Raw genomic sequence first — 25768 nt, forward strand, 5'->3', positions numbered from 1 at the left:
GAGAGGGAGCGTCTTCCTCGGAGCCTGGGAGATGGCAGACGCTGAACACCCCAGAAACTCGACTGCTCGCTCAGGTCCTCGTGCTAACCACATCCTCTGCCTCCTGCCCCTGCTGCTCTAACGACACGAGGTGGCCTGGGGGCCTCTTTGCCCGGCTCACCGCTCACCGCAGGGACGGGCCCACGCCCTGCGTGGCGGGTGGGGGCTTGACTTTTTTAGTAACCACACAGCTATCGGCTCTTTTTCAGGTTTTCCAGGATTTCTGGTGTTGCACGGAGTAAAAAAATAACACACAAACCTGCCCCTGGGTGCAAGGGAGGGGAGGAAGTGGTTTTATTATATTCAGCGAGGAGAAAAGAGGGGGTGCCGAGCCCCGGCGGGGTGCAGAAGGAGGGGTGGTGGTTAGCGGTGGGGAGAGGGAGGCTGAGGCTGCTGGGGGCTCGGAGAGCAGCGGGCGGGGAGGTGCTGCTGTCAGCCCCCCCATGTGGTACCGAGGGGCTTCTCCTCCCTGGCGGCTGGGCCGCAGGCTGCAGGCCAGGCTCTGCCCCGCTCACGGGGCACCCGCTGTCCCCGGTGCCTGTGCCAGCAGGCTGCAGGCCGTGCGGTGCTTCTGCCAGTGCTGGACCTGGCACGCCCTGCGAGGGGGAGCCGCGGCTCAGGGCTGCGCCCGCTCTGCCCAACCGAGCAGGGACGCAGCCCGTCCCCGTGAGCTGAGCGGTGCCACCGCCAACCCCCAGTGCTGCCGGGACACGCCGACCCCGCAGCAGTAGCCCAGCGCTCGCCAGCAGCCCCTCCGCCAGCGCTTTGGTGCCACGTTCCCTCTGCGTGGCGCAGAGCGGGGTGAGCAGGGGGCTCCGGGCTGCCTTACCGCGTGCAGTACCACTCGTTCCGGCAGCGGGAGCACCGCTTGGCCGCCTCTGCGCCGCACACCCGGCACCGGGGCTTGTCGGGGGCGAGAGCCTCCAGCATGTCCAGGCTGTACGTCTGCGCCCACCTGCAGCGGGGTACAAAGGGGAGAGGCGACAAGCAGCGAGCTGCCGTGGTGCCAGTCCCTGCTTACTGGGGCAACTGGTCGTGCCGGGCGTGGAGCAGGGCCTCACCGGCGTGCCTGGAGCTTCAGCTCCTCCTCGGTGGGGCTGAAGGCGTGCTTCACCTGGTGCTTGGCGAGGGCTTCCCACCTGCCGGCGTTTTTCCTGAGGAGGTGGTCCCAGATGACGGGCACCTGGCGGGAGAGGCAGAGCTGGAGGGTGGCAGCACAGGGACGGGCAGGGGACAGGAGGGCAGCTGGCCCAGAGGACAAGGAGCAGAGTGAGCAGAGGCAGCACGCAGAGGTGCAGGCACAGCGCGTGTTTTCGGTTACCCGGAGGGGACGGATCCCCTTTCCCAACAGAGGTGAGGGGCGTTAGGTGAAACAGGCACGACCTTCGGGAGCAGGAGCTCGGCTGCGAGGCCCCGGCTCCCAAACGGAGCCCCGTGCTCTCAGCGCTGCGCCAGGCAGCGGCGTGAACCCAGCGCTCCGGAGCCGTTTGCCTGAGCAGATTTTTCCACTCGTCACTTCCCCAAATGCGAACACCAGGGGAAGGGCTGGTTTTTGCAAAAGGGAAAGCGCCAGCCCAGAGCGGCGCACGGAGAGGAGGAGGATGCTTCAAACGGCGCTGGCATCTCCAGCCAAGTAAAAATAACCAGGCCTGGGAGGGGAGGAGGCTGCTCTGGGGGAAACCGAATGGAAAAGACTTTTCTCAGCTTGGCTCGGTGACAGGGAGTGAGTTCAGTGCTTGCTGGGCAGAGCGGGGAGCCCGTGCGTGTGCTTCCAGCTGGCTCCCCCTGCCTGCCCTTGGCGGAGGCAGGAGCAACACAAGCCCAAAAGCGGAGCTGTGGTGAAGAGCAGCAGCCCGGACAAGGGCTGGACGAGGTCCCCAGCGTGACAGATGCCTGTCTCTGCCCCACTGACACGGTGGCAGTTAAGCTGGGGTGCACAGAGATGCTTTAGAGATCTGCCCTCCTCTTTACACACAGAGTTTCTCCCCCGTCAGCTCACGAGAAGGCATCAGAAACACTTTTCTCCAGGAGTTACCACTGCCCAGACTGGAAGACCCAAGGACCCCACGATGTCTGAAGACCCTCAGGGCCCATCTGCCAAGCCCCAGGCAGCAGCAGGGAATCCGTCTGACTCCAGCCTCTCTCCTCAGACCACTGCCTTGGCGTTTTTCCGTAGGCAGCGTGCCAAGCGGCCCTTGGCCAGGGCTGTAGAAGGGGCTCTTCCTAGGGAAGGCCAGAATCCAGCAGGAAAACAACGATAAATGTCAAACAAAGAGTTAATTGTTAAAATGAGCCGGTGGTTGTCTCTGCCCCATGGAGCCACCACCCCGAAGATTCAGTGCAGTCTCGATAGCTGTTTATAGCCCAGCATTTACGCCATTAGGAGTGACCGCTTGGCCACAGCTGTGGCAGACGAAGGGCAGGAGAAGTGGGTGAAGTGGGAGCCAACAGTAATGGTGTCACAGTGAAACGGGTGCTTGACTGCTCCTCTGTGCCACCACCTCTCCAGAGCTGAGTTTGGCAGCAGGAAAAAAGGGGAAGGGAGTGACAAAGCTCAAAGCGGAGCAGCTGGAGGGAAGAGCTGGAAGAAGAGAAGAGCTGGAAGAGCCACCCGATACCTGCTCCAGCACGAGATCCTTCTTTGGGGGAGCCGGCTCTGTCACTGCGAGGTGGCTCAGAAATCTCTGCATCTCCACCAGGTTGGGCAGCTGGTCCAGGAGGACGTCCGTCAGGAACGCCCGGAGCTGCGGCCACGCACGGGGTGAGAAAAGCAAAGGGAGAGAGGTCAGGACAAGGGAGCCAGAGCCGGGTTATGGGGCTGAGGAGTGAGAGGGCTCCGGCTGCGTGCTGGGCATCGGCAGGGAAGGTCTACGGGGCACCGTCAGAGCGACTCACGGGGGTCCCAAGCGGTGCCCCAGCAAAAACGCAGCCCTCGCTGCCGCTGGCACGGTGTCGGACCCCGCCGCTCTCACACCGCTGTCCCCTAGAGAGCCTACCTTGAGGAGCTGGCTCTTGTTGAAGCTGTCGAAGTGGTATTTGCGCTGGCATTCGGGGCTGAGCAGAAGGTTGAGGAGGGCAAGCCACACCTGCCCATCGAGCTTGGTCATCTTCACCTGATCCTCAGGGGGCACCACGTGCCACGCACCGTTCTCAAACTTCTTGAGCTTGCCTGAGGGAGAGACAAACATGGGGCTCCAGGGAGAGAGCTGCCTCGGGAAAGACAGCTCGGAGGTGGGGTGCTGCCCTGCGCTCACCTCCTTGCTCTGGCTCAGGCGAGCCCCCCAGTTTCTGCCTGCCTCAGCTTCCCCACCCCTTTGCTCGGCACAGCAGCCTTCTTGGTACAAAACCAATATACTTGAGAGCACGAAGAGCACAAAGAACACGTCTTAAAGCAATAGGGCTGTGGCAGGAACTAAAAGATCCCTGCGATATCACCTTCTGTACTCGGCCAGGTGCTGAAGAACGCTAGCAGATGGTGGGGGAGCCCACCAGCGCGGCTGCAGAGGCACGTTTTGGGATATCAGCAGGGCCAGTACCTGCTCTTCCCGAGGTTCTTCTGCCGGTGAAAGCCAGAAGAAGCACGACCATAACTGACGTGACAGAACAAGCGACTGTGCTGCTCTGGGGGGGGTGGAGGAGGATGTAACCCTGCATCTGCACAGCCTGGAAATGCCTTTGCGCTCTGGTTCTTTCCCCATCCCTCCCTCGGGGCCCTGGATCAAAGCTCCTCTGACACCCCAAGCTTGCAGGCGGAGAGAAGGGACGCATTTCCTGTCCGGAGGAAGAAGGAAAGCTCCCGCATCCAGCTGGGCTCCTCTCAGCAGGCCTGGAGCCACGTGCTTCCCCCAATCTCTTCCTCTCTTGCCTGCGCTGTGAACCCCTGCTGAGGCACCTTCCCCTCGCAGGGCCGCAGCGGCGAGCGCCGCTTCCCACAGGCTGTGCCCGCTCAGAGGGACGTGGCGAGGAAGCTGGGGGGCGGCAGGGGGCCGTGCCTGGCTGCAGAGCTGCAGGGCTGCGAGGGCTCCGCAGAAGACCCGTCAGCAGACGCAGGTCCCAGCAAGACACCACGGCGCCCCAGGTGCCGCGGGGCACGCTCTGTACCTGCTTCGTGGCAGCTCCACGGGCAGTGCTCCACCAGCTCGACGAGGAGGCAGGGCAGGTTGTGGGTGTTCAGCATCCGTGTCAGCGCGCTCAGGGGCAAACTGGAGATATAAAGAAAGGGTGAGATGGTGCGCCCAGACAAAGGCCAGAACAGATACAAACGCTCCCGGAGGCAACTGGGAGAGGCAGCAGAAAAACAATGACAGTCAGAGCAGCTCCTGTTCCCACAAGTACCACAGAGCAGGGTGGAGTGCTGCTGTATTCGCCTCCCGGGGCGTAGTGCCGCTGCCACCACCGATGCAGCCAGCTGCTGAAGGGGGCCCAGGCCGCCAACCTGCAGGAACCTCCAAAGGACTGCTCAGGGCACGTCCTCTGCCGCCCCTGGGCACCCACCTGTCCACCTGGTCAGTGATGAACCGCAGCACGGACAGGGCTTTCAGGGAAATTTCAAACTCCATCGCCTCCGCCTGCTTCTGCAGCTCCTGCGGAGGGGCAAGCACAGACTCAGGATTTCAGGCCCCATTTCCCAGGAGCTACGAGGAGGCAGCTTGTTGGCTGCACATCAGCAACCACGGGCTGGGGAGGAAACCAAAACCCCGTGAAACAAACTCTGGTTCTCATCTGGACTGCAGCGGTGCTGCTTGTTTGCCAGAGCAGGGACAGGAGTCCTTGCAGCCTGCTGTAGCTCGTCCCTCATCTCCCTACCCGTTACAGGCCACGGGGGGGGGGTACCGGTGGTGTCAGGAGTGCCACCCCCTGGAAGAGGACAGTCCCAGACTGCTGCTCTCTCCCTCCCTGGCATCACCTCGTGGCCTGGCGGAGACACGCGAGGCTGCAGGAGAGGGGGGCTGCATCATCACGAGGACGAGGAGGAGAATCTTGGCCCAGGCACAGCAGCAGTCCTGATCTGACCCTTTTCTGGAGCTGCCTTTCCCCTCCAGCTCGCTTAGGGCCAGCAGAGTACGTCCCTGTGGCTAACCCAGCCCACAGCTACGCAACCCGGCCTCCAGTCAGCGAGGACACCACCTCCATCCTCCACGCGCCCAGGCTAGCAGCCTGAACGTCCTCTGAGTCAGCCTCTTTTGAGACCATCGCGATGTCAGGGCTGAGAGGTGCCAATTCCTTCTCCGCTCCCGTCCCAGATGCTCGCCAGCTCACGGCCGTGCGTGCAGAGCACTGACCTCAGCAGCTCCCATCGGACACCGCTCGCGTTCCTCTAAAGCTTCCAGGAGAGCATTTTGGGCTCTCCCCCTCGCACAAGTCACCACCTCCCTCTCCAAACTCCCCCGGCAGAGTGGTAGAGCTCGTGGGGCTGCCCACAGGAGCCCCGCTTCCCCACAGCTCCCGCTGGTAGCTGGACCTCATCCCTGCTACCGCGGCGCAGGGACTATCGGTGCTGCTGGGTGCCAGCAGAGCAGAGTGCCCCAGGGTCACCGCAGCACGCAGCCGTAACAGACAGCAGGCCCCGCGACGCAGGAGAGGGCAGGAACTGCTTTTTTAGCACGGGGTTGTTGTATGCAGAGTCAGGAGAGGCTGGGATAAATCGGGGGAAGCCAGGCTTCTTGGGAGGCGAGCGCTTTTCAGAACCCAAGTAGCTAGAGAGGATTGTTCTTCCTCGAGTTGTGTCAAAGCGCAAACTGAGAGCCCTTGCCCACCCCCCCCCCCCCCCCCAGCTCAAGCTGGGAAAGCATTTCCTGGAAAACATCCCTATTGTGCTCAGGAGCCCTCCACTTCCTTCCCCTTTCTGGGAGAGGAGCACGTGCTCGGGCAGCAAGCCAAACGATGGACGCAGAGGGGAGGTGCTGCCAAGTTTGCAGGCTATCGCTTTAACTCCATTTCTCCAGACGCTCCTCGTGATCTGCACAGCTCAAGGGAAAAATTTAGGTGCTGGGAAGCAAAAAGAGCTCCCACAGCAGAAAGCTGTGCGCAGCCCCCCTGAAACACCCGACCGCGAACAGCCCTGGACTCGCCGCTGGCCCAGACCAGCGAGGAGAGGAGGTGTTTTCTCGGAGAGCAGAGGAAGTTAGAGGGAAATGCATTAGGGCAATTCCTAGTTGTGTCATACGTGGATTTACGGATGGGACTTCTCTCACGGTTAACCCTGGCTGGCTCCAGTGGCAGCCCGAGATCAGGTGGTTTCATAAGCTCCACGGAGACGTACCCACACAGCTTTCAAGAGCAGCAGCAAATGGCCAAACCCCCTGCACTGATTACTTTGCCTAATTATCAACTCCCCAGGTGCCCCCCCCGACTCAAAAATCTGTCCTGCTGGCAGCCTGAAGCTGGCACTGTCACGAGACAGGGAGGAAGCGCAGCTGTGGGGTGGAGGGAGGAGCACGCAGCCTGTCCGAGCTGGGCGCAGATGATCTCTAACACCAGACCGCCTCGGAAAGGGCAGGAGGTGCCAGTGCTGCAGCCGAGGCTTTCTCTGTAAGAAGACCTCTCTGGGCTCCTTCAGGCTGCCTGCTGCCTCTGTCACTTGTGTCCCCAGCAAGCTACAGGACTTTCTCCTCACCTGCATGGACGACAGGCTGGCCAGGTCCTTGGGATCAAGTTCCTTCTGGGTCACTGCCTGTCCGTTGGTGCTTCGAGCCGCAAGCAGGGTCAGTTTTCGGTGGCAGTAATCGATTAAATCCAGAATGCTGTCCTCTGCCGACTCGCAGATTTCCTTCACAATGACAAGAGGTTCACAGAGCGCCAGCCCCCACAGCCGTGACCTCCCACCTTTACGCTAGAGAAAGCTGAACGTGCCACTCACCTTGTAAAAAAACACCGTCTCCAAGAGGTTGATGATGGAGGCTTCGTGATGCAGCTGTGGGGGGAAAACAGCAAGTGGGAGTTAACGGAGCGGGTGGCTGCCAGCACCGGGGACACCGGCAACGGGATGAGGCGCAGGGCTCTTCTCCCGAGAAGCTGCTTCTACAGCTGTGGCCAAAAGCCAGCATGGACAGCGCTGTCCTGAGACCAGGACCCATGAGATAACTGCCTTGAGGCAACGCTGCAGACAAGCAGCTGCTCAGGGAAGACACCGCCTTTCCCCAGCAAGGTGTCACTCTGGAATGAAAATTGGCTAAAACGTCAGAGTTTTGGGGCAGATTTGCCTTAGAGCAAGGGCTGCATCCCTCCACAGGGAAGCCAAGTTACCCAGATCACTCTCTTGCCAAGAGTGGCCCGAGGGATCTCTGCTCTCAGTAAGAAAAAGCTCCTATTTCTGTTTCTTTTTTTTTTTTTTTTTTTTCTTTTTTAAACGAGGAGGCACATAAGCAGCAGTTAGAAACACCAGAGAAAAAACAGTGCTCAAAGAGGGGCAAATACCCCCGGGGCATAGCTGCTCAGGAGCCAGGATGGGAAAAAGGGTCTAGCCATTCCCTGAGAGGGCTCCTCAGCGCCTCTCCAGGAAGAAGGGTGTGTGTGGGGGAGCACTTCTGACAGTTTTCCTGGCACTGATCTGCTCCTGGTCACAGAAAAGGCGAGGACATCACAGGGGCTGCCAAAATCCCAGGGGCTGTATTTTTCTTTACCAGACAAAACACAGTCCTGCAGGGTCTGTTAACCAGCAGGTACAGAACCTGCTGCCAAGAGTGACTTCTCAGCCTGCTGAGAGGTAAAATCACAGCTCTGAGACCTTCAGCGCAGGATTTATTTTTAAATATAGCAGTGTCTGCCCAATTTCCAGGCTGGTGAACTAACTCTGCTGCTTGCCCAGCTCTCCTGCAGCTTCAGGAAACGGGCGATTCCTCGGTTTCTGTTCCGAGCCCAGGTGCCGTTTCACGACGCAGCCCCAGCACTGCGTGTCAGAGCTGGCAGGGGCGACCCGAGCACCTGCCTGGGTTTCTCAGGATGGCTGCGACTGACCGAGGCTGTCACTGACCGAGGCTGTCACTGACCGACCGAGGCTGTCACGCCACGGGTGACTGGCTGAATGAGCACTTTGCCACCAGCCCCTCCTGCCTGCCCGGGGCTGCCCCATCACACCCCCGGTTCCTGTCCCCGCTGCTCCCTCCACTCACCACCACGTAGATGGGAAAGGTGCTTCTCGGGTGGAAGTCCTCCAGCCGGCACAGCACGGGGAAGACCTTGTGCTTCCAGACCTCCGCTGAGATCAGCTCCCCGATGAGAACGGGAATCTGGACGGGAGCGGAGCCTTTCAGACCGGCGCGAGGCAGAGGGGCCAGGCTGGTGCCCAGCGCCCCGTGGCCATTTCGGTCCTGGGGCACGCAACGCAGCACCAATTTGCTTTCTTACCCCACCAGTTTTTGAGCCTTCCCTTCGCAGCAGATACTGCATGAGTGGGAAAGCCTGGGAAGCCAGGGGACCAGGCAGAACTGCTATTTCCCGACACAACTGCCACGTTTCGAAAAGGAACAGGACTTTTATCACCCGTGTTCAGTTGTACAGACTTTGGAGAGGCATCACAAATCAACAGCTTCTCACCGAGCCTCTGGCCTCAGAGACCAGAGGGCAGGGAGTGCTGCTGGGGTTACAAAGGGGAAAATCTCCCTGAGGTCTGGGCAGAGCCAGGGCCCCACACGTCCCCATGCAGCCCAGGCTGTTCCGTGGCTGAGCCACCCCGGGTACGGGGCAGGGACCTGCAGCCAGAGGAGCCAGCGCAAACCAGCGCCTAGAGAGGAACCGGAGAACAACAGGCAGGAATACCGCAGCTTGGCTTTTAATTTTTTTTTTTTTTTTAAAAAAAGCAACAATGGCAAACCACCAGTCAACTATCTTTGCCAGCAGATTCTTCGCCATCGACGGTTTATCCCCAGACTGGACGTTGTCCAAAAGCCGATCCCAGCTGGAGGCTGAGGGCCTGGCACAGGGATCGCTGCTGCCCCCACCCGCTGCCCTGCCTTACGCCGTCCCTCCCGACCATGCAGTTTGTGATTTTGTCACAGACCAAGAAACCCGAGGAGGAGTACCAGGACCACAGCACCCGCGTGGGGCAAGCCACGAGAACCCGCATTCCTCCGGCGGGGAACACCCGGCTCCTGCAGCCAGGCGCAGGACGAAGCGGGGTGCTCGCCGCCACCTTTCCTGACAGACCGGGGACGGGCCGAGAGCTCGGGGAGCAGGGACAGGGCTGGGCAGAGCCGGGTGCCCCCCGGACACCCAGGGCTCACCTTGCCGTGGGTGACGAGCAGCTCGGTGAGGAGCTGCTCCTGGCCGGCGGCGGCGCTCAGGATGGCGTGCATGTTGAGCTTCTCCACGCTCTCGTGCTGCCGAAGCCACCTGCGGGGCAGCCGGGTCACCCCGCAGCTGGGGCCCTTTCTCACCTCCACTCTCCCCAATCCTCAGGGGACACCTCAGAGCCATCCCCCCTCAGGGGCGACACCCCAAATTTACAGCCCCCCATTCCCACCACCCTCTGCCCCTCCCCAGACTGGGGCAGCCCCAGACCTGGTGCCCCTCGCTACCCCTCTCCCAGACCCTCTGGAGACCCCCTAAAACTGCTAGGGGTGGAGCACACCCCACATTTACAGCCCCTGTTCACCCCCCTCCCAGAGCCCCTGGGGACCCCAAACCCCACCGATCCGCAGAGGGGACACCCCAAGCTTACACCCCTCAGACCCCCTGGGCCCCCTCCCCATCCCCTCAGGAGACCCCCAATGCCCCCCAAATTGGGGACACCCCAAATTTTCACCCCCCCCTCACCCCTAGGGCCCCCCCCGCACCCCTGCCCGCCAGCGTCCCGCAGCTCGGTGCCCCGCAGGGCCTGCACCAGCGCCTCGGCCTCAGCGGGCAGCAGCGGCCCCGCGGCGGCCATGGCGGTGTCGGCGTCGCTATGGCAACGGCGGCCATGATGGCGGCTGGGGCCTCCGCCGCACCCTGGAGGTGCCCAGGACCGTGTGGGGACACAACGGGGGGCAACGGGGGGGACAGGGGGCACAGGGACACGGGGGTACAACTTGGGGACACACATGGCGCACGCCCCGGCCGGCCCGGCTCCATCACTTCCAGCACACGATGATGTTGGGGTCGTTCTCCAGGCGCTCATCCAGCTCCTTGTAACTCATGCCTGGGGGGGAAAACGGGGTGCCCGGCGTCAGCGCTGCGTGTTCCCTCCTCACACCACATAAACCACCCCCCCCCGAGCTCCTCCATCCCCGCCTGGCCGCCCTGCTGCGACTGGACCCCGTGCGCTGCCCCTCTGGGGTTTAATGGCTCCCGAAAGGTGAGGGGGGAACACCCCAAAACCACCCCCGGGCACGCAGCACCCCCTGCCCCACAGCTCCTCACCCGTCTTGCAGCAAATCTCGTCGTAGCTGTGGCAGCCCGTGTAGAGCCGCGCCGGGTGGCTGCGCTCGTCCCGGGCCACCTTGACGGGGTATTTCTGGAGCCGCCGGATGAGCCCCTTCATCAAACCGAACTGGATGAGCCTCCTGGGGGGGGTGGGGGTGGGGCAGGGGAGAGAGGGACGCGATGCTCAGCCCTCAGATGTCCCCCTCCATCCCCTGCCTGTTGCCCCAGCCCTCCCGCATCACGCCCCCGGATGGGGCTCCGACCTCTCGTCCACCCGCTGCAGCTGCAGGGTGTAGCGGGAGATGAGGTCTCGCACCGTCGTGCCAGGGCTGAGGCCGCAGTACAGCTGGAAAACGTCACGGAGGCTGGCTCGTTTGTGCCCTGCGGGGACGAGACGCTGTCAGCTGCCACGGATGGGTCCCCGGGCACCAGGACGCCACACGGGAGCAGCGTACCCGGCTTGGTGACGTAGGACAGGCACTCCTCCTGGAGGCACTTGTCGTCCACCAGGTCCTGGACCTTCGGTGTGGTGCAGTAGACGTTGGAGTACTGGGGAGCAAGGGACGAGCAGCTTGGTTTTGCCGCGACTCAGGAGGACGACGGGTGTCCCCCGTGTGGCCACACCACCTGTGGCTGCCAGCTCACCTGGAGTATGGAGACGAGCGTGACGACCCCGTAGTACCTGCAGGGCAAGGGGAAAGGTGAGAGGGGCAGAAGTCCCGGCCAGTCCCTTCCACCCCGAGTCGGGGCCGGCCTCATTCCCCCGCGCACTCACAGCAGGTTCTGCACAGCGATGCGCACCAGGTTCAGCTCCACGTCGGCTTCAGCGGAAATCTTCTGGACGTGCCGAAATCCGTCGATGTAGGGCAGGATCTGGGAGGGGGAACAGGAGGTAACGGGTAGCAGGGGGCAAAATCCTGAAGGAGCCACCCATAGCATCACCCCACTGCCCACGAGACTCCCTGGCGTGCTGAGCGAACAGGTCACCTGCAGCACCGAGCACAAAAGGTGGGGAGCACTGAGCTGTGCTGGGGACCACGGAGCTCGGGGGCAGTTCATGCCCTAAGCACCCTCCCCACGCAGACCTGCTGCGTGGTGAGGTCCCACTGGGAGTTGAAGAAGTCGTCCTTGTCCTGGGTGAAGACGGGCACGTCATACTCCTGCACAATGGGGGGGTCTGGCCGCTGCTCGATCACCTTCAGGTGGATGGTGTTCGACTCATCTGCAGGGGAAGAAGGAGCCTGAGTTCTTACAGGAGCCTCCGGAGCTTGCAGTCAGCAGTCCCAGAACGCCTCAAAGCTACGTGGAGGAAGGTGTCTGTGGCCAAAAACCTCATCCCTTTGAGCCAGGCTGGCTCAGGGAGGCTCCAGCCGCGAGCACAAGGTGCCGGACGCAGCGCAGGGACGGCTGCTGCCTCTCAGCCCCGCTCCGCCCTCACTGCCTGGCTGGGCAAGCACAGCTGCAGTACCTACCTATGGGCAGGGTGCACTTTCCTTTGGCGTTCAGCTCCTCCAGCAGGATGGTCATGATGGGCACCAGCTTCTGTTTGCTCTCCTCGTTGGAGATGAAGCCACTTTCCAGCTAAAGGCGGCGGGAAGGAGGTCGAGTCAGCTCCTCCCAGAGGGGTCACTGACTAAGGAGCCGCACGGCCCAGATGCCGCCTTTTGTCAGCCTCAGTGAGCCTTCCTTCTAGCAGAGCAGCAAATTGAGCCAGGCTGCCACTGGAATGCGCTGTAGCAACAGCGAAGACCCCGTACCACCACTAAAGCAAGAATCTTCCCAAGAAAAAAACCAAAAAACTGCAGAGCAAGAAGGAAGCAGGAGGCTGGGGAGCCCCCCTGCTTGATTCAAGATCCACAAGAGGAGAGGCCTGCTGAATGCTCAGGGAGAAGTCTGGGGGCATCTGTAACCCTTAAAATTCAGAATAGAATAGAACAGAACACAGTAGTTCAGCTGGAGGGGACCTACATCAAGTCCACGTGTGTGAGCACCTCAGGGCTAACCCAAAGTGAAAGCACATTACTGAGGGCATTATCCAAATGCCTCTCGAGCACTGACAGCCATGGGGCATCCAGCACCTCTCCAGGAAGCCTGTCCCAGTGTTCGGCCACCCTCATGGTAAAGAATTTTTCCTACCGTCCAGTTTGAGCCTCCCCTGCTGCAGCTTTGTGCCGTTCCCATGCGTCCTGACATCCGTTACCGGGGGGAAGAGACCGGCGCCTGCCTCTGCATTTCCCCTCCTCAGGGAGCTGCAGAGAGCCATGAGGTCGCCCCCGGCCTCCTTTTCCCCAAACCAGACAAACGGAGCGTCCTCAGCCTCTCCTCACAGGACATGCCCTCCAGCCCTTCTACCACTTTTATTGCCTCTTCTGGATGCTTTCATGCACCTTTACGTCCCTGGAGCCCAGAATTGCATGCAATACGCAAGGTGAGGCCGCGCCAGCACTAAACATAGTGGGACAATCACCTCTTTTGACCGTCTGGCCATGCTGTGTTTAACACACCCCAAGACGCGGTGTGCACTCCTGGCTGCCAGGGCACGCTGCTGGCTCACGGTGAGCCTGCTGCCACCGGCACCCCCAGGTCCCCCCTCTGCGGAGCTGTGCGTGGGTGACAGCCCCACGACGCCCTCCTCGGCCACAAACCTGCCCCTGGCCCCGCGGGGCAGGCCGGGGAGGAGGCGCCGCGGGGCTCACCTCCAGGGTGGTGAGGTAGCCGGCCAGCTTCTTGACGATGGGCTCCAGGGCGCAGGCCTTGGCCCGCGCGTCGCAGACGAAGCCGAGGTTGAAGAGCAGGGCGTTGCGGCTGTACTTCTTGTGCTCGATGCAGACGGGGCAGCCGATCAGCTTCTTCTCCATGGCCGTCCTGCGGGGAGGCAGCGGAGCCTGCGCCCGGGGCCGGCGGGGAGCGGGTGGGCGCCGCGCCCCCCGCGCCGCGGGCACTCACACGGTGATGAGCTTGTTCTGCAGCTCGGGCTTGGTGATGACGTACACCTGCACCGTGTCGAACAGCTCCCGGGAGATGAAGTCCTCGGGCACCTGCGGCGACACCGCCATGGCCGCCGCGGAACCGCCGCGCCCCGGCACCGTTGCCGCGCGGCGCGCGTTTCCCCCCGGCGCCGTTTCTCCGCGGCACCGGGGTCCGGCCCCGCCGCCGGCCCCCCTGCGGCACCGGTGTCCCTTCGCCGCGGGTCCCCCCCCCGGTGCCGCTCCCCCGCAGAACCGTTCCGCCCCGCCGCCGTTCCCCCCTCGGCGCCGCTCTGCCCCCCCGCCCGGTGCCGCCGCCCCCGCCCCGCCGCACCTGGTAGGTGATCTTGGGCCCCAGCGTGGGGTGGAACTCGCTGAAGAACACGCACTCGATCCTGCCCCCCATGGCCGCCCGCTCCCGGCCCGCGCCGCGCGCCTACCCCGCCCCCTACCGGCCCCGGCCGCGTCGCGGGGGGGGCGGGCCTCGGCGGCGGGCGGCACCCCTCCCGGCCAATCGGCGCGGCGGGCGGGCGGACAGACGGCCGCTCGGACCAACGGCGGCTCGCCGCTCGCCCCCCTCCGGCGCCCGCGGCGGCGTGCCCGCCCGGCGCCGCCATGTCGCTGCCGGCCGAGGGGGAGCCGCGGCTCCTCCGCTCGCTGCGCGCCGCCGCCGCCGCCGCCGCGCACGCCGCGTCCCTGGGGCTGCCGGCGGGGGTGGCCGCGCTGGCCCGGCCGGGCTCCAGTGAGTGCGGGCGGGCGGGCGGGCGGGCGGGGGGGGGGGGGCCGCGGGGCCGCGCCGTGCCCCCCGCTCCCCTCCCTCACCCCCCCCCCCCGCCCCCGCTCCCCGCAGGCCTCTTCTCGTGGCACCCGGTGCTGATGGCGCTGGCGGTGAGTGCGGGGCCGCGGGGCCGGGCGCCGCCGGGCGCCGCCGGGCCCCGCTGAGCGCCCGGTGCCGCCCGCCCGCAGTTCTCGCTGCTGCTGACCCAGGCGCTGCTCGTCTTCTCGCCCGAGGCCTCGCCGCTGCGCGCCCTGTCCCGCAAGGCCAAGGTGCGGGCGCACTGGGCCCTGCAGGTGCTGGCGCTGCTCTGCGCCCTGCTGGGGCTGGCGCTGGTGGCCTACAACAAGCACCTGCAGGGCAAGGGGCACTTCCACACCTGGCACGGCCGCGCCGGGCTGCTGGCCGTGCTCTACGCCGGCGGGCAGAGCCTGGGCGGGCTGCTGCTGCTCTACCCGAAGCTGGCCAGGGGCTGGCCGCCGGGCAAGCTGCGGCTGTACCACGCCACGGCGGGGCTGGTGGGCTACCTGCTGGGCTGCGCCAGCCTGGTGCTGGGCATGTGCTCGCTCTGGTTCACCGCCGCCGTCAGCGGCGCCGCCTGGTACCTCGCCGTGCTCTGCCCGCTCCTCAGCAGCCTGGTGGTGATGAACCAGGTGAGCAACGCCTACCTGTACCGCAAGCGGAGCCAGCACTGAGCGCCCACACGACGTCCCGCCGCCGGGGGAAGCTCCGCGGAGCCGGGCTCCCGCCCGCTCGCCTCTCTCGTGAGTCCCGGAGCGCCTGCAGCGGCGGCCCCGCGGGCTGCGCGCCGGCTGGGACGCGCCCCAGCGCCGGGGATGCCGCCGGTCCCCGGCACTGGGAAGGGGAGGGTGGGGGATCCCTGCCCCTTCCCCCTCCCTTCCCACCCGCGCGCGAATTCCCGTGCCGCCGGGTTAACGGCGGCGAGGTTTCAGCCTGGCGGGGGCCAGGGGGTGTTTTGCAGCCTGCCGGGGGCCGGTTCGTCCTCCGAGGGGTGCACGGAACAGCGTGAGCGCAGGAGGAACCTCGGCGGGCAGCCGCACGGGCTCCTGTCCTCTGCACAGCCCCGGCCGGGAGCTGGCGGCAGGGCCCGGGGACGGTTCCTGGAGCAGAGCGACCCTCGGGAAGGCTGGAAGCCACCGCAGCGCCTCTCCTCCCGCCACAGCCTGCCGCCTTCCCGGCCCCAGCGTCGCGGGGCTCCGCGGGCCGCGCCGGGACGGCCCCGGGGCTGCTCCCCATCGTGCTCCTGGCAGGGCCGGAGAGCTGGGAACAGCGCCCGAGCTGGGGAACTCGTCTGTATCCAGAGCTTTTATTCAATAAAGTTTTCAGGCAGCTACAGCGTGGCACGGCCTCCTTACTGCCCGGGGCGGGGTTTGGCCCCGGAGAAAGGGGACCTCCTGAAGCCACCGAGGGTTTGGTTTTCCAGCCGAGGACCTGAAGCGGCACCAGCCACAGGCAGGCGGTCGGCAGGGCCCCTCAGCCCCCGGGGGCCTCCGCAGATCCCTGGCACCGAGCAGCCCCCCGTCTGGGGAGAAAACTCTTCCTCGAGGCACGGCTCGGTGCCCCGGCTGCGGCGTGGAGAGGCCACCGAGCGCTCTTTCAAAGAACTGTTTATTGATACCGAAACGTCTGTGTTTTCCCTGGGTGACAAAACCTTCCCGCGTGGTCCTTTAGAAAAATAAACTCATGACGCCACGGGCTGCGTCCCAGAGCCCCGGGGCGAGGAGCTCTGGGGAGCAGCCTCTCCCTCCCTCGCAAGGGACAGCCCGGCCACGCAGAGGGAGCAGGACAGGAGGGGGAGCCCGTTTCTACTTGAAGGAGAGAAACCCGGTGCCAGAGGAAGCAGCTTGTGCCCCGCTGTAGAAATTAATTCCAGCTTCTAGGATAATCTGGCAAACGGATTAGCTGAGCGGCAGCTGAGGGCACCAGCCCCTTCTGGGGCGCTGCTGCAGCAGGAGAGGGGAAAAAAAAGAGAGCCAACGCCACGGAACGAAGCCCGGGGGGGTCGGGGCCGATCCCCGCTGCGGGCGCCCGTGGCAGAGCTGGAAGCGGGCGCTGGCCCCACGCGGGAGCTCCGTCGGCCTCCTGCGGGGGCGGAGGGAGGGAGGGTGGAAACGGGCAGAGGACTCTGAAAAGACCCACGAGCCTTCCCGTTCCCGAGATCGGGAACAAAACTACATCGAGAAAGGAGAAAACGGAGTTTCGAGTGCAGAGAAGCGAGGAAGCGCGGTGCCACTCGCTGACTTGGCTCCCGGGGTGCCGTGAGGTCCCTTCGTGGCCTCGGAGCAGGGGGCCAGCCTGCGCGGACCAGCCCAAGGTCCCCCTCCGGAACAAAGCTCCCGGCGCAGGCGTCCACCTCCCCGCGGGAGCCCCCGTCCACGCCGGGGGGCAGCGAGAGGCAGAGCCCCGCGGCGGTCAGGCCCTCGGCGCTGGGGTGAGGCAGCCCCCGTCCCCGGGCCAGGAGCGTCCCCGCAGGCAGCGTCCCCGTGCGGACGTTGGCGGCTCTCCCGTGGAGCTGGGCAGGGAGGACGGGGCCGGCACGGCCGCAGCTCACGGCTGGGACGGGGCGTCCTCAAAGGTGATCAGGCTGCTCTCGTGGCCGGCCGCCTTCCCCGCTGCGGCGGCGGCCTCGGTGGGCAGCGGGCCCTCGCTCTTCACCACCACCTCCTCCTCCTCGTCCTCCATGCTGGGCCACGCCGTCTGGTCCTCCACGCGCTTCAGCCGCTCGTTCAGCGCCTTCAGGGCCAGCTGCCTGCGGGGCAAGGGCAGGTGGACACCGGGGTGAGGGGACGGACGCGGAGCGCGTTACCCGCTCTTCCCCTCTGCTCTCACCCCGCGCACAGCCCCGTGGCGGGGCGGCCGGCGACCAGCACCCACGGGCTGCCCGAGCGGGGGCTGTGGCAGAGGCGGTGAAGCCAAACGGAGCCACCGAGACACGACGTGCAGAGTTCCCTCGCCACGTGGTGTGCTCGGATGCCGCTCCAGAAGTGGAGGGGAGCGAGGCGAGCAGCGAGCTGGCGCCTCGCCCCGTGACCGAGCTGCCGCCGCACGTGCGGGAGGGCCGGGTCGCGGCGCTGACTCAGCTCGCCTCCCGCTGCGCCACGGTGGCGGGGAGGACACGGCAGCAGGAACCGCGCCCCGCTCCCCGACACACCCCTTCCCCGGGACCCCCCGCTCGGCCCCAGCGCTGTGATTTTGGCTTGGGAAGCGGGCGGGCAGCCTGCAGCGGGTGTGTGCCAGCTGGAGGCCCCGTGGAGGAGGCTCCCCTCAGCGCCCTGACCCCACATCCCCCCCAGACGGAGAGCGGCGGGTTTACAAGCCGCCTGCAAACGTGCCCTGCAGTGGCGCGGGGCGGGCGGTACCTTCTCCTCTCGGCGTCCTGGGGGTCCGTTCCCGGCAGGCTGATGGTGATGGACGAGGGGGCGCCCACGTCGTAGCGCTTCACCGTCTTCCGGCAGACCCTCACCTTCACCAGCAGGCCGTACACCAGGTTGGCCGCCAGCCCCACCACGGGCTGCAGGATCTCGGGGAAGAACGTGGCGAAGGCGAAGTGGTCGGACATATCCCCGCGGCCCCTGCTGTGCCGCTGGTAGAAGCGCAGGTAGACCCAGCTGGAGAGCAGCCCGAAGCCGTAGGAGACCAGCACGTCGCTCTCGACGAGGGCGGCGAGCCGCAGCGCGGCCAGCAGCAGCAGCAGCAGCATGGGCACGGCCTTCACCCTCACCTGCGGCACCCGCAGCACCGTGCTGTCGCCCATGGTCTGCTTGAGGGCCACCAGCACGCCCGCCAGGAAGCCCAGCGTGCCGTGGATGCGCACCTCGAACAGGTAGGCGAGGCGGAAGGTGGCGGCGTAGGCCAGGCAGTAGGCGCAGGCCCCCAGCAGCCCCACGGCCGCGTTCACGGCCGCGAAGAAGACCAGCAGCTCCAGGGCCCCCCAGAGCGGCTCCAGCAGCCGCCCGGCCGCCGCCACCGTGCCCAGGCTGAGCGCCACGGCGGCCGCGCGCTGCTCCACCAGCCCGTGGGTCAGCAGCGTCCAGAGCCAGCAGCCGGGCGGCAGCAGGAAGCCGGGCGTCACGGCCAGCCCGTAGGCCGTGTCCAGGCCGAAGGACAGCGCGTACAGCAGCACCACGGCGCCGCTCAGCGCCTTCACCACCACGCTGCTGCCGCCCAGCGCCCACGCCAGCTGCTGCCGGGACACCGGCACGTACCGCCGCATGGCGGGGCCGCCCCGACGCCGCTCCGGGCCCCCCGGGCACCGGCCGCGGCCCCGGCCCCGGCCCTGCCCCCGCTCCGCCCCGGCCCGGCCCCGGCGCCGCTCGGCCCCCGTCAGGCGCCGCCGCTGGGCCCAGGCCGGGCGCGGACAAACAGCGGCGCTGCGCGTGCGCGGCGGGGGAGGGGCACGGGAGGGGCGGGGCGGGGCGAAAGGGGCGGGGCGGGGCGGAGCCGCGCCCGCTGGTGCCGCGGGGCGGGGGGGGGGCGCGTGAGGCGCGGGGGGCGCGGGGACGCGGGGCACGGACGCGGGGACACGGCGCGTGGGCACGGGGACATGGACGTACGGGGGGCGCGGGCGCGGGGAACATGGACACAGGGGACATGGACGTGGGGGACATGGACGTACGGGGGACGCAGGCGTGGGGGGCACAGGGGACGTAGATACGGGGGATGCGGGCATGGGGGACACGGACACGGGGGGCACAGACGCAGGGGACGCGGGGGGCACGGGACAAGTACGACGTGAACAGGGGGGACACGGGACGTAGACGTGGGGGATGTGGATATGGGGGACGCAGACACAGGACACGGGGGACACGGGGGACACGGGACAAGCGTGACGTGGACACGGGGGGCACAGGGGACGCAGATACGGGGGATGCGGACACAGGGGACGGGGATGTGGGGGACAGGAGGTACACAGGGGACACGGACGCGGCGGACGCAGGGGACACGGTACGGATGCTGGGAGACGGGGGTTGGGGGACGTGGTTTGGGGGCGCAGGTGGGCACGGGGGTGTTGTCCCCGGGGGACACAGACACGGGGGACATGGGGGGGGGGTCACAAGGGACGTGGGCACGGGACGGGGAGAGAGGACAGACAGGGGACACGGACACGGCGGGGCACAAACCCCAAGGCACGCGGACACGGGCACGAGGGTGGCGCCTGGGGACACGGCCCGGGGGACGCGCTCACCAGGGGACACGGCCCCACGGGACACGGGGACGAGGGGACACAGGGTTGGGGGGAGCCCGGGGGCCCTGCCCACGGCCGCACGAACCCACCCATGCCCTGCCCGCGTCCCACCCCGGTCCCAGCTGTGTCCCCCAGGCCCCCCGGCACAGCGAGGGGACACGCCGGGGTCCTTGTCACCCCCCCCCCCCCCCCCCCCCGGGAAATGACGCAGCCACCGCCTGTGAAGTGAAAATATGAACATTATTTAATAACTGAGTCTCTGTAATAAACCATTTGAAAATATTTTACAAGGAGTCACACGCACGATATCTTACAAATTGTCTTTTTGTTGGTTTTTGGAGTTTTCCAACTCTTCTGTACAAAAAAAAAAGAAAAAAAAAAGAGAACAAATAAAAAATAAATTAAAGGAAACCAATTAAAAACCCAAAGCCTTTGAATGAGCAGAGAGAAGCTTTCGGGGTGGGGAAGGGGCAGGCCACGACCCCGGTGGCGGGGCAGGGGCCGCGCCGTCCCTCCGTCTCCTTGGTTTTAACGCAAAATAGACTATATATGTATATATTTATAGGTATGTATAGTGGCGGTATTCTCGCGGAGCACCTAACTAGACTACAGCAGTACACACACTCCCGGTAACACAGAGCCATCTGTTCAAACACGGGTCCCAGAGACAGTAACCAAACACACACTGAGAAAGCTACAAGCAGAATGACCATTAATTAACCCCAGCGCTAATTAGTGCCTCCCCAGCCCCCTCCCCACCGTCCCGGGTGGCCGTGGGTCTGCTCCTGTCCCCCCCCCCCCCCAAAAAAAAAAAAAAAACGCCCGTGGGGCTGGAGCTGGGGGCACCCAGCAGGGACCTGGCGGCACCCGGCACGGCCCCGCTGGGGACACGGGCGGCTCGGGGACAGGCGGCGTGTCCCGTCTGGGGACACAGCGTGTCCCTTTGGGGACAGGCAGTGCATCCCATGTGGGGACACACAGCTTGTCCCATCTGGGGACACACGGCGCGTCCCATTTGGGGACGCACAGCGCATCCCGTTTGGGGACAGGTCCCGCTGGCCGGCACGCGGTTTCTTTGGCAGGGCGGGACGGAGGGGCCGAGCAGGGCTGGGGCGGGCAGACGGGAAGGGTTTCACAGTGATCTGCAGAACGGAAAAGAAAAAAAAATATTTTTTTTTGTTTTTTGTTTTTTTTTCCTCCTTTTTCACCCCAATTTCTGTGCCCAAGGATGAATGAGAGCAGATGAGCTGAGAGCGGGGACCGTGGACTCGGTCCCGTCCTGGCAAAGGCGATGCCTGGCTCCCCGCACCCGCAGGGACGCTGCCACCCGCCGCTGTCCTCCCGCACGCCCAGGGGGCCAGGCCCCCCCCAAACAAATCATACCTCCACCAAATCACGTCTCCATCACCTTCCCTATTTTCGTGTTATGTTTTCCCCCCCCCCCCCCTTTTTTTTTTCCCACATGTCCTTGTCGCTGACAACAAATACCGTCGTTCTCCAGGCTAAACTAAATGTAGAAAGATCTGGTTTAAAATCTTCAGGCTAAAAAAATAGGCGAGGGACGGGGGAGCTGCGGTGGGGGGCACAAGGCGGGGGGGCGGCCGGCGGGGGCTTTCGGAGTCCGAGCGGCCAGAGCGGCTGGACGCCGTCCTGGTTTGGGGGGCCCCTGCCCGCACCCCGGCTCTTCTTTGGATGCGGCCGTGGGGAGCGCGGGGGGGGCGGCCCCGGGGCTGGGGGGGGTCCCCGAGGGGGGTCGCTCCCGTCCTGCTGGGCCTCGGGAGGGGATGGAGATGGAGGCTGAGAGAACAGGAGGGCGGCAGGCGTGGGTTAAAGGCAGGCGGCCGGGGGCAGCGGGTGCCGGCTGGCGCTGGAGTAGAGGAGCAGCAGCTGCAGGGAGAGCAGGACCCCGAGGGAGGGGGCGAAGGAAGCCCCTCGGCCGCAGTCTGAGGTATCTTCCTGGGGGGGCAAAGGGAGAGCGGCCGTGGGGCACCCCCAGAGCTGCTGCCGAGCCCCAGGGGCACCCGATGTGACCCCGCTGTGCCTCGTCCCTGGGGACCCCCATGGCGCTGCCCCCACCCCCCAGACCCCCATGGTGCACCCCCCAGACCCCCATGGTGCTGCCCACCAAGACCCCCATGGCTCCGCTCCCCCAGGGTCCCCCCAGGGCTCTGATCTCCCCCAGGGGGCTCCCCCAAAGCTCCATTCCGCCCCCCCCCCCCCCATGGCTCTGCCCCCCCTGGGGATCCCCCAGAGCTCTGCTCCCCTCCCCACGGGGAGCCCCCCGCTCTGATCCCTTCCCGGGGGCCCCCCACGGCTCTGCGCCCCCCCCCGCCCTCCCCCACGTACGGTTGCATTGTAGTCGAAGCAGATGTGGGGGCCTTTCCGGTAGCGGGGCCTGTCCACCAGCTCGCACTGGTTCGGGTCTCTCGGGGGAGCTTCGCAGGTCAAGGAAACGATGGGGACCAGGGTGGCGGTGGCGGGGATGACAATGGGGTGCCCCACGGTCCCCACGGCCATGGGGCAGCCCCCTCCCCCCCCCCAACCCCACAGCCCTCTGCGCTCCCTCCCCCAGCCCACCAAAGGATACCCCTGACCTCCGCCTGCAGCAGCTTGACAGACTCGCACTGGCTGCAGAGGGGCTTGTCGGCCACCACGAAGAGCAGGTTGGTGTTGGCCAGCCTCTGCGCGTGGAAGAGCCTGGGGGACGCAAGGTTGGTCACCGTCCTGTCCCATCCCGTCCCTTCCCATCCCGTTCTGTCCTCCCCCTCCCCCCCCCCCCAAGCCCACAGGGTCACGCAGCCCCCCACCCGTGGGGACAGACCCACCTGGAGCAGTTCCCGCAGTCGATGATGGCGTTGTAGGTGGCGTTGACGGTGCTGAAGTAGTACTGCGTCTGCTTCATGATGCAGCTCGTCTCCCGGGCCTCCATGCTGTCCGCCGTCACGTCCTCTGCGCCCGCACAGTGCCGTGGGACGGGGGCGCGGGCCCCGGGGCCGCGTGTCCCCAGCCAGGGGGATGTCACCCGCCCGCCCCCACGTGCCCGTCCCTGCACTCACCCGTCTGGAACCAGCTGCTGTAGGTGAGGCCGTAGAGGAACTGCTGGAAGAGGGACCTAGGGATGCAGCGTGCGGCCGCGTGAGCTGCGCCAGCCCTGGGGACGCACCGGTGTCCCCCAGCGGCGTCCTGAGGAGGGGACGCGGCACGGACGGCACTCACCAGGCCGCGGCTGAGGTCCACCAGGCGAGGTTCAGCAGGTCGGCCACGGTGGGCTGCGAGCAAAGAAGGGGGCAAAAGTGAGGCAGCGGGTCCCCGCGTGATGCCGGGGCACCCTGGGGGTCCTGGGGGGCACTCACCACGAAGACGCCGCGGGGCGCAGCGCCCGTGTTGCTCTGGGCCTCGGGGGCGCAGACGGACTGGAAGTCGTAGGACTCCTTGCGGGTGTAGAAGGAGTTGTTGTAGAGGGCGGACATCAGGTTGGCGTCCACCTCGCTGAAGAACTTGCCCACCTGGATGGGGACACCGAAACCGAGTCTGCACCCAGCGGGGACGGCGGGACCGTGCCTCTGGGTCTCCCACGGCAGGGACTTGCGGAGGTGTGTAACGTCACATGAGGCACGAGGTTAGAGTCCTCAGCTCCCTGCCGGCATCATGCACACCAGGAGAGGAGCGTTTTGGGGGCTGCAGTGCTCACCTGGTACCAGTGATCCTCCTGGTTGGAGAGCACCAGAAAGCCTCCGTCGTCGATGAGGACACAGATGAGGTCCTGGGGAAGGAGGACAGCGTCACCTACCCGCCACGGCCCCCCTGGGGGGAAGAAGGTGGACAGGGGCCAGCAGGGCCCCCCCAGACCCCCACTGTGCCCCTAGCCCTGCCCACCACCCACCTTGTTGTTGGCCTCGCAGTCCATCTCACAGCTGCTCGAGGGGTCACACTGTCAACCGAAATGGCCGCACACGGAGGGGTTAGGGACACCATCCTCCCCTGCCAGGGCCATCCGTCCCCAGCGGGATGGGGACCGGCGCCACGTGCAGGGTGATGGGTCTGGGGCCGTGAGCCAGAGGGAACACGGGCAGCACAGCCTGGGAGTGCTCCCCAGCCACCCCCCGGGTAAGCAGAGCCCTGTCCCTGTCCCTGTCCCTGCCCCTGTCCCTGTCCCCAGCATACCCGGCGGGCGCCCAGCTGGTCGCGGTCCGTCCGGTTGCTTGCCAGCACCTTGAACTTCTCCGCCCAGGCCTCCAGGTCCAGCTTCACCCCTACCACTGGGGAAGAGCAAGGGGAGCCGCAGGCAGCGGGGGGGGGACGGGGTCAGCCCCGGCTCGGGGTGGACAGGGATGTCCCCAGCCCAGCCCCTGCTCACCTGCTGGCTTCAGCGTCTTGCCCCCGATGCTGAGCTCCACGGCGGTGCTCACCAGGATCCCGATGGTGTTGTTCTCCAGATCCAGCCCCCGGTATCCGGCTGCAGAGAGCAGGGGTGGCATGAGGGGACACGCAGGGCCAGCCTGGGCCACCTCACGGCACCCCACTGGCACTCACCGTCCCGGTAGGGCGGTTTGAAGATGTAGCCCTTGTTATCCAGGCTCCTGCGGTAGAAGCTGGCATTGAAAGGCTCCGGTTCCTCCTCCCAGTCATCCGCAGCCCTGGAAGGGAGCAGACATGGTCATGGATGTCACTTGTTCCCAGCTCTGCCATCAGATGTGTCACCACAAGGGGCCGGGCACGCAGACCCCACCAGGACACTCACTTGTTTGGGAAGACGCGGGTGATGCCCCCATCAGTGGCTGCGAAGACAGCCAGGAGACTGTACCTGCAGGGAGAGGGTACAGGGATGCCAGGCGTTGGCAGCGTTTTGCTCACTCCCCTGGCTCTGTCCCTGTCCCCTGTCCCACCCCACAATGTCCCTGAGCCCCTCTGCCCTTGCGTCCCCAGGGGCGGCTGCGGGGAAGGGTCCCCTCGCCCCTGCCTACGTGTTGAGGTCCTGGTCCTTCCAGACGCGCTCCACCAGCTGCTGCGTGATGCCCGTGTCGAGGATCAGGTTGTGCAGAAGGAAATTGTCACCTTGGGAGAGGAGGAGCAGGAGGTGAGGGCCGGTGCCCGCAGGGCCACCCACGCCCCCGCGCTGCCACCCCACGCCCTGCGATCCCCTGCGAGCCGGCCCTGGCTACTCACACTGCTTGGAGTCTGGGGTCACCTTTTCCATGAGGGCAATAAAGTTCTCCAGGAACTCGGTGTTGTTATCCGACAAGTCGAGGTCTTTGCAATACTCTCTGGGGTTTGGGTGACAACATTTGTGGTTCGCAAGGATGGAAAAGGTAAGGTCAGTTTTCCCCCCGCGCTGGTCGTGCTCGTGTCCCCTCTCCTGCCGGGCTCCGGCCAGGTGCCCACGGGCCCCGTGTCACCTCCTCGCCCCATGGAGAGCCACGCCGGCCTCCGGGCAGCTCTGCCGCCCGCGGTGCCCCTGGCTCTGTCACCTCTGTGGGCACTGCGGTGCCACCAAAGTGCTGTCACCTCCCTGGAGGTGCGCGAGCCCCAGGGCTGCCCTCACAGGTGCTGGATGATGTCTGAAGGCATCCCAGTTTGCCCAGTTTGGTACAAACTGATGCACCCCTGCCCCGGTCTCCCCGTACTGGGAGAGTGCCACGACTTCTGCCACCGCACCCCGTATCCCCGCTTGTACCCAGTGGCAGCAGTACTTACCTTGGGCGCACGCTGGGGACCCTGGGGACGGGGGGCAGCGACACCGTGCCCACCCGGCCCTTTGCTCCCCAGGGCCAGCTGCTGGCATGTCCGGGGCAATTTTGGGGAGGGGCCTGCCTTGGGACCCCCTCCCTGGGTCGCCGCATCCCCGCTCGGGGGGGAGCAGCCACCTGCACGGCCACGCGGACGCGCACGGATACAGGGACTTGCACACCCACGGAGAGAACACGGGATATACGGTTTCTGAAAATGACCACGGCAGCGCCGGCGGCATGTTGTAGGGCACCCACCGGGCCGTGCCGGCGGGGAGGGGGCTCATGGAGCTGCTCCCAGGATGTGGAGCGCTCACCCTGAGTTCCAGACCCCTTTTTTTTTGCTCCCAAAGCTCTGCAGATCTAGCTGCAAAAGCCATGCCCGCCCCTGCTGCACACTGACACAATGCCTTCCTAACTAAACAGCCCCGGGGGGCGGTGTGGGGCAGAGACACTCCTTCCTGCCCCACCTCTGGCACCATCCTGACTGCATCGATGGGCTGGTTTCATAAAAATAGCATTTTTATGTTTCTCGTTAAGATTCTGCTTTGGCTCCCACATTTCTCAGACCTCACTGCCCCAGTGCATTGCACCTGAGACAACCCCAAAGCCACCTCTGACACGGGGGCTGCACTTCAGCTGCACATTTTGAGTGATTTTTGTAATGAATCAGTAAACTGAGCCATGACCTCTGTGGACCCCGAGGGTATGGGGC

The 25768-nt window shown here is 65.4% G+C and overlaps 5 protein-coding genes across 8 annotated transcripts in view; 1 reads left to right on the forward strand and 4 right to left on the reverse strand.

The window, feature by feature from the left end:
• Positions 1-309: 309 nt before the first annotated feature.
• On the reverse strand, positions 310-10051 carry ZMYND10 (zinc finger MYND-type containing 10). Its single transcript, XM_040568637.1, is given in 12 exon segments — positions 310-635; positions 869-994; positions 1101-1222; positions 2658-2783; positions 3036-3208; positions 4141-4241; positions 4534-4673; positions 6710-6808; positions 6899-6952; positions 8151-8267; positions 9261-9369; positions 9813-10051. Coding segments are annotated over 12 exon segments (1344 nt in total). The 5' UTR covers positions 9905-10051; the 3' UTR covers positions 310-550.
• NPRL2 (NPR2 like, GATOR1 complex subunit) lies at positions 8794-13826 on the reverse strand. The gene is made up of 12 exons (XM_040568636.1): positions 13681-13826; positions 13327-13418; positions 13077-13245; positions 11853-11961; positions 11466-11602; positions 11156-11253; positions 11026-11062; positions 10836-10929; positions 10644-10761; positions 10378-10520; positions 10059-10156; positions 8794-9369 (listed from the first exon to the last, which is right to left on the reverse strand). The coding sequence occupies exons 1-11, from the start codon at positions 13750-13752 to the stop codon at positions 10089-10091; spliced, it is 1137 nt and encodes a 378-aa protein (XP_040424570.1). The 5' UTR covers positions 13753-13826; the 3' UTR covers positions 8794-9369; positions 10059-10088.
• A 132-nt stretch (positions 13827-13958) lies between these two features.
• On the forward strand, positions 13959-15475 carry LOC121075416 (cytochrome b561 domain-containing protein 2). Its single transcript, XM_040568639.1, has 3 exons — positions 13959-14088; positions 14197-14234; positions 14313-15475. Exons 1-3 carry the CDS (start codon positions 13962-13964, stop codon positions 14814-14816), a joined length of 669 nt encoding a protein of 222 aa, XP_040424573.1. The 5' UTR covers positions 13959-13961; the 3' UTR covers positions 14817-15475.
• A 258-nt stretch (positions 15476-15733) lies between these two features.
• Positions 15734-18435, reverse strand: TMEM115 (transmembrane protein 115). Its single transcript, XM_040568638.1, has 2 exons — positions 17502-18435; positions 15734-16891 (listed from the first exon to the last, which is right to left on the reverse strand). Exons 1-2 carry the CDS (start codon positions 18353-18355, stop codon positions 16690-16692), a joined length of 1056 nt encoding a protein of 351 aa, XP_040424572.1. The 5' UTR covers positions 18356-18435; the 3' UTR covers positions 15734-16689.
• A 1113-nt stretch (positions 18436-19548) lies between these two features.
• The window catches only part of CACNA2D2 (calcium voltage-gated channel auxiliary subunit alpha2delta 2), a 194932-nt gene continuing 188712 nt past the window's right edge, over positions 19549-25768 (reverse strand). For all 4 annotated transcript variants that reach the window (XM_040568597.1, XM_040568595.1, XM_040568596.1 and 1 more), the window contains 15 exons: positions 24494-24591; positions 24292-24382; positions 24069-24131; positions 23861-23964; positions 23685-23783; positions 23492-23586; positions 23211-23258; positions 23019-23090; positions 22681-22833; positions 22544-22596; positions 22384-22439; positions 22153-22276; positions 21915-22024; positions 21674-21762; positions 19549-21283 (listed from right to left, as the gene is read on the reverse strand). In XM_040568597.1, coding sequence (XP_040424531.1) covers positions 21155-21283; positions 21674-21762; positions 21915-22024; positions 22153-22276; positions 22384-22439; positions 22544-22596; positions 22681-22833; positions 23019-23090; positions 23211-23258; positions 23492-23586; positions 23685-23783; positions 23861-23964; positions 24069-24131; positions 24292-24382; positions 24494-24591 — 1384 coding nt within the window. In that variant the 3' untranslated portion in view covers positions 19549-21154. The remainder of the gene's footprint in view (positions 21284-21673; positions 21763-21914; positions 22025-22152; positions 22277-22383; positions 22440-22543; positions 22597-22680; positions 22834-23018; positions 23091-23210; positions 23259-23491; positions 23587-23684; positions 23784-23860; positions 23965-24068; positions 24132-24291; positions 24383-24493; positions 24592-25768) is intronic.

This window comes from Cygnus olor, chromosome 10 (assembly GCF_009769625.2).
Source record: "Cygnus olor isolate bCygOlo1 chromosome 10, bCygOlo1.pri.v2, whole genome shotgun sequence".
Classification (NCBI taxonomy): Eukaryota; Metazoa; Chordata; class Aves; order Anseriformes; family Anatidae; genus Cygnus; species Cygnus olor.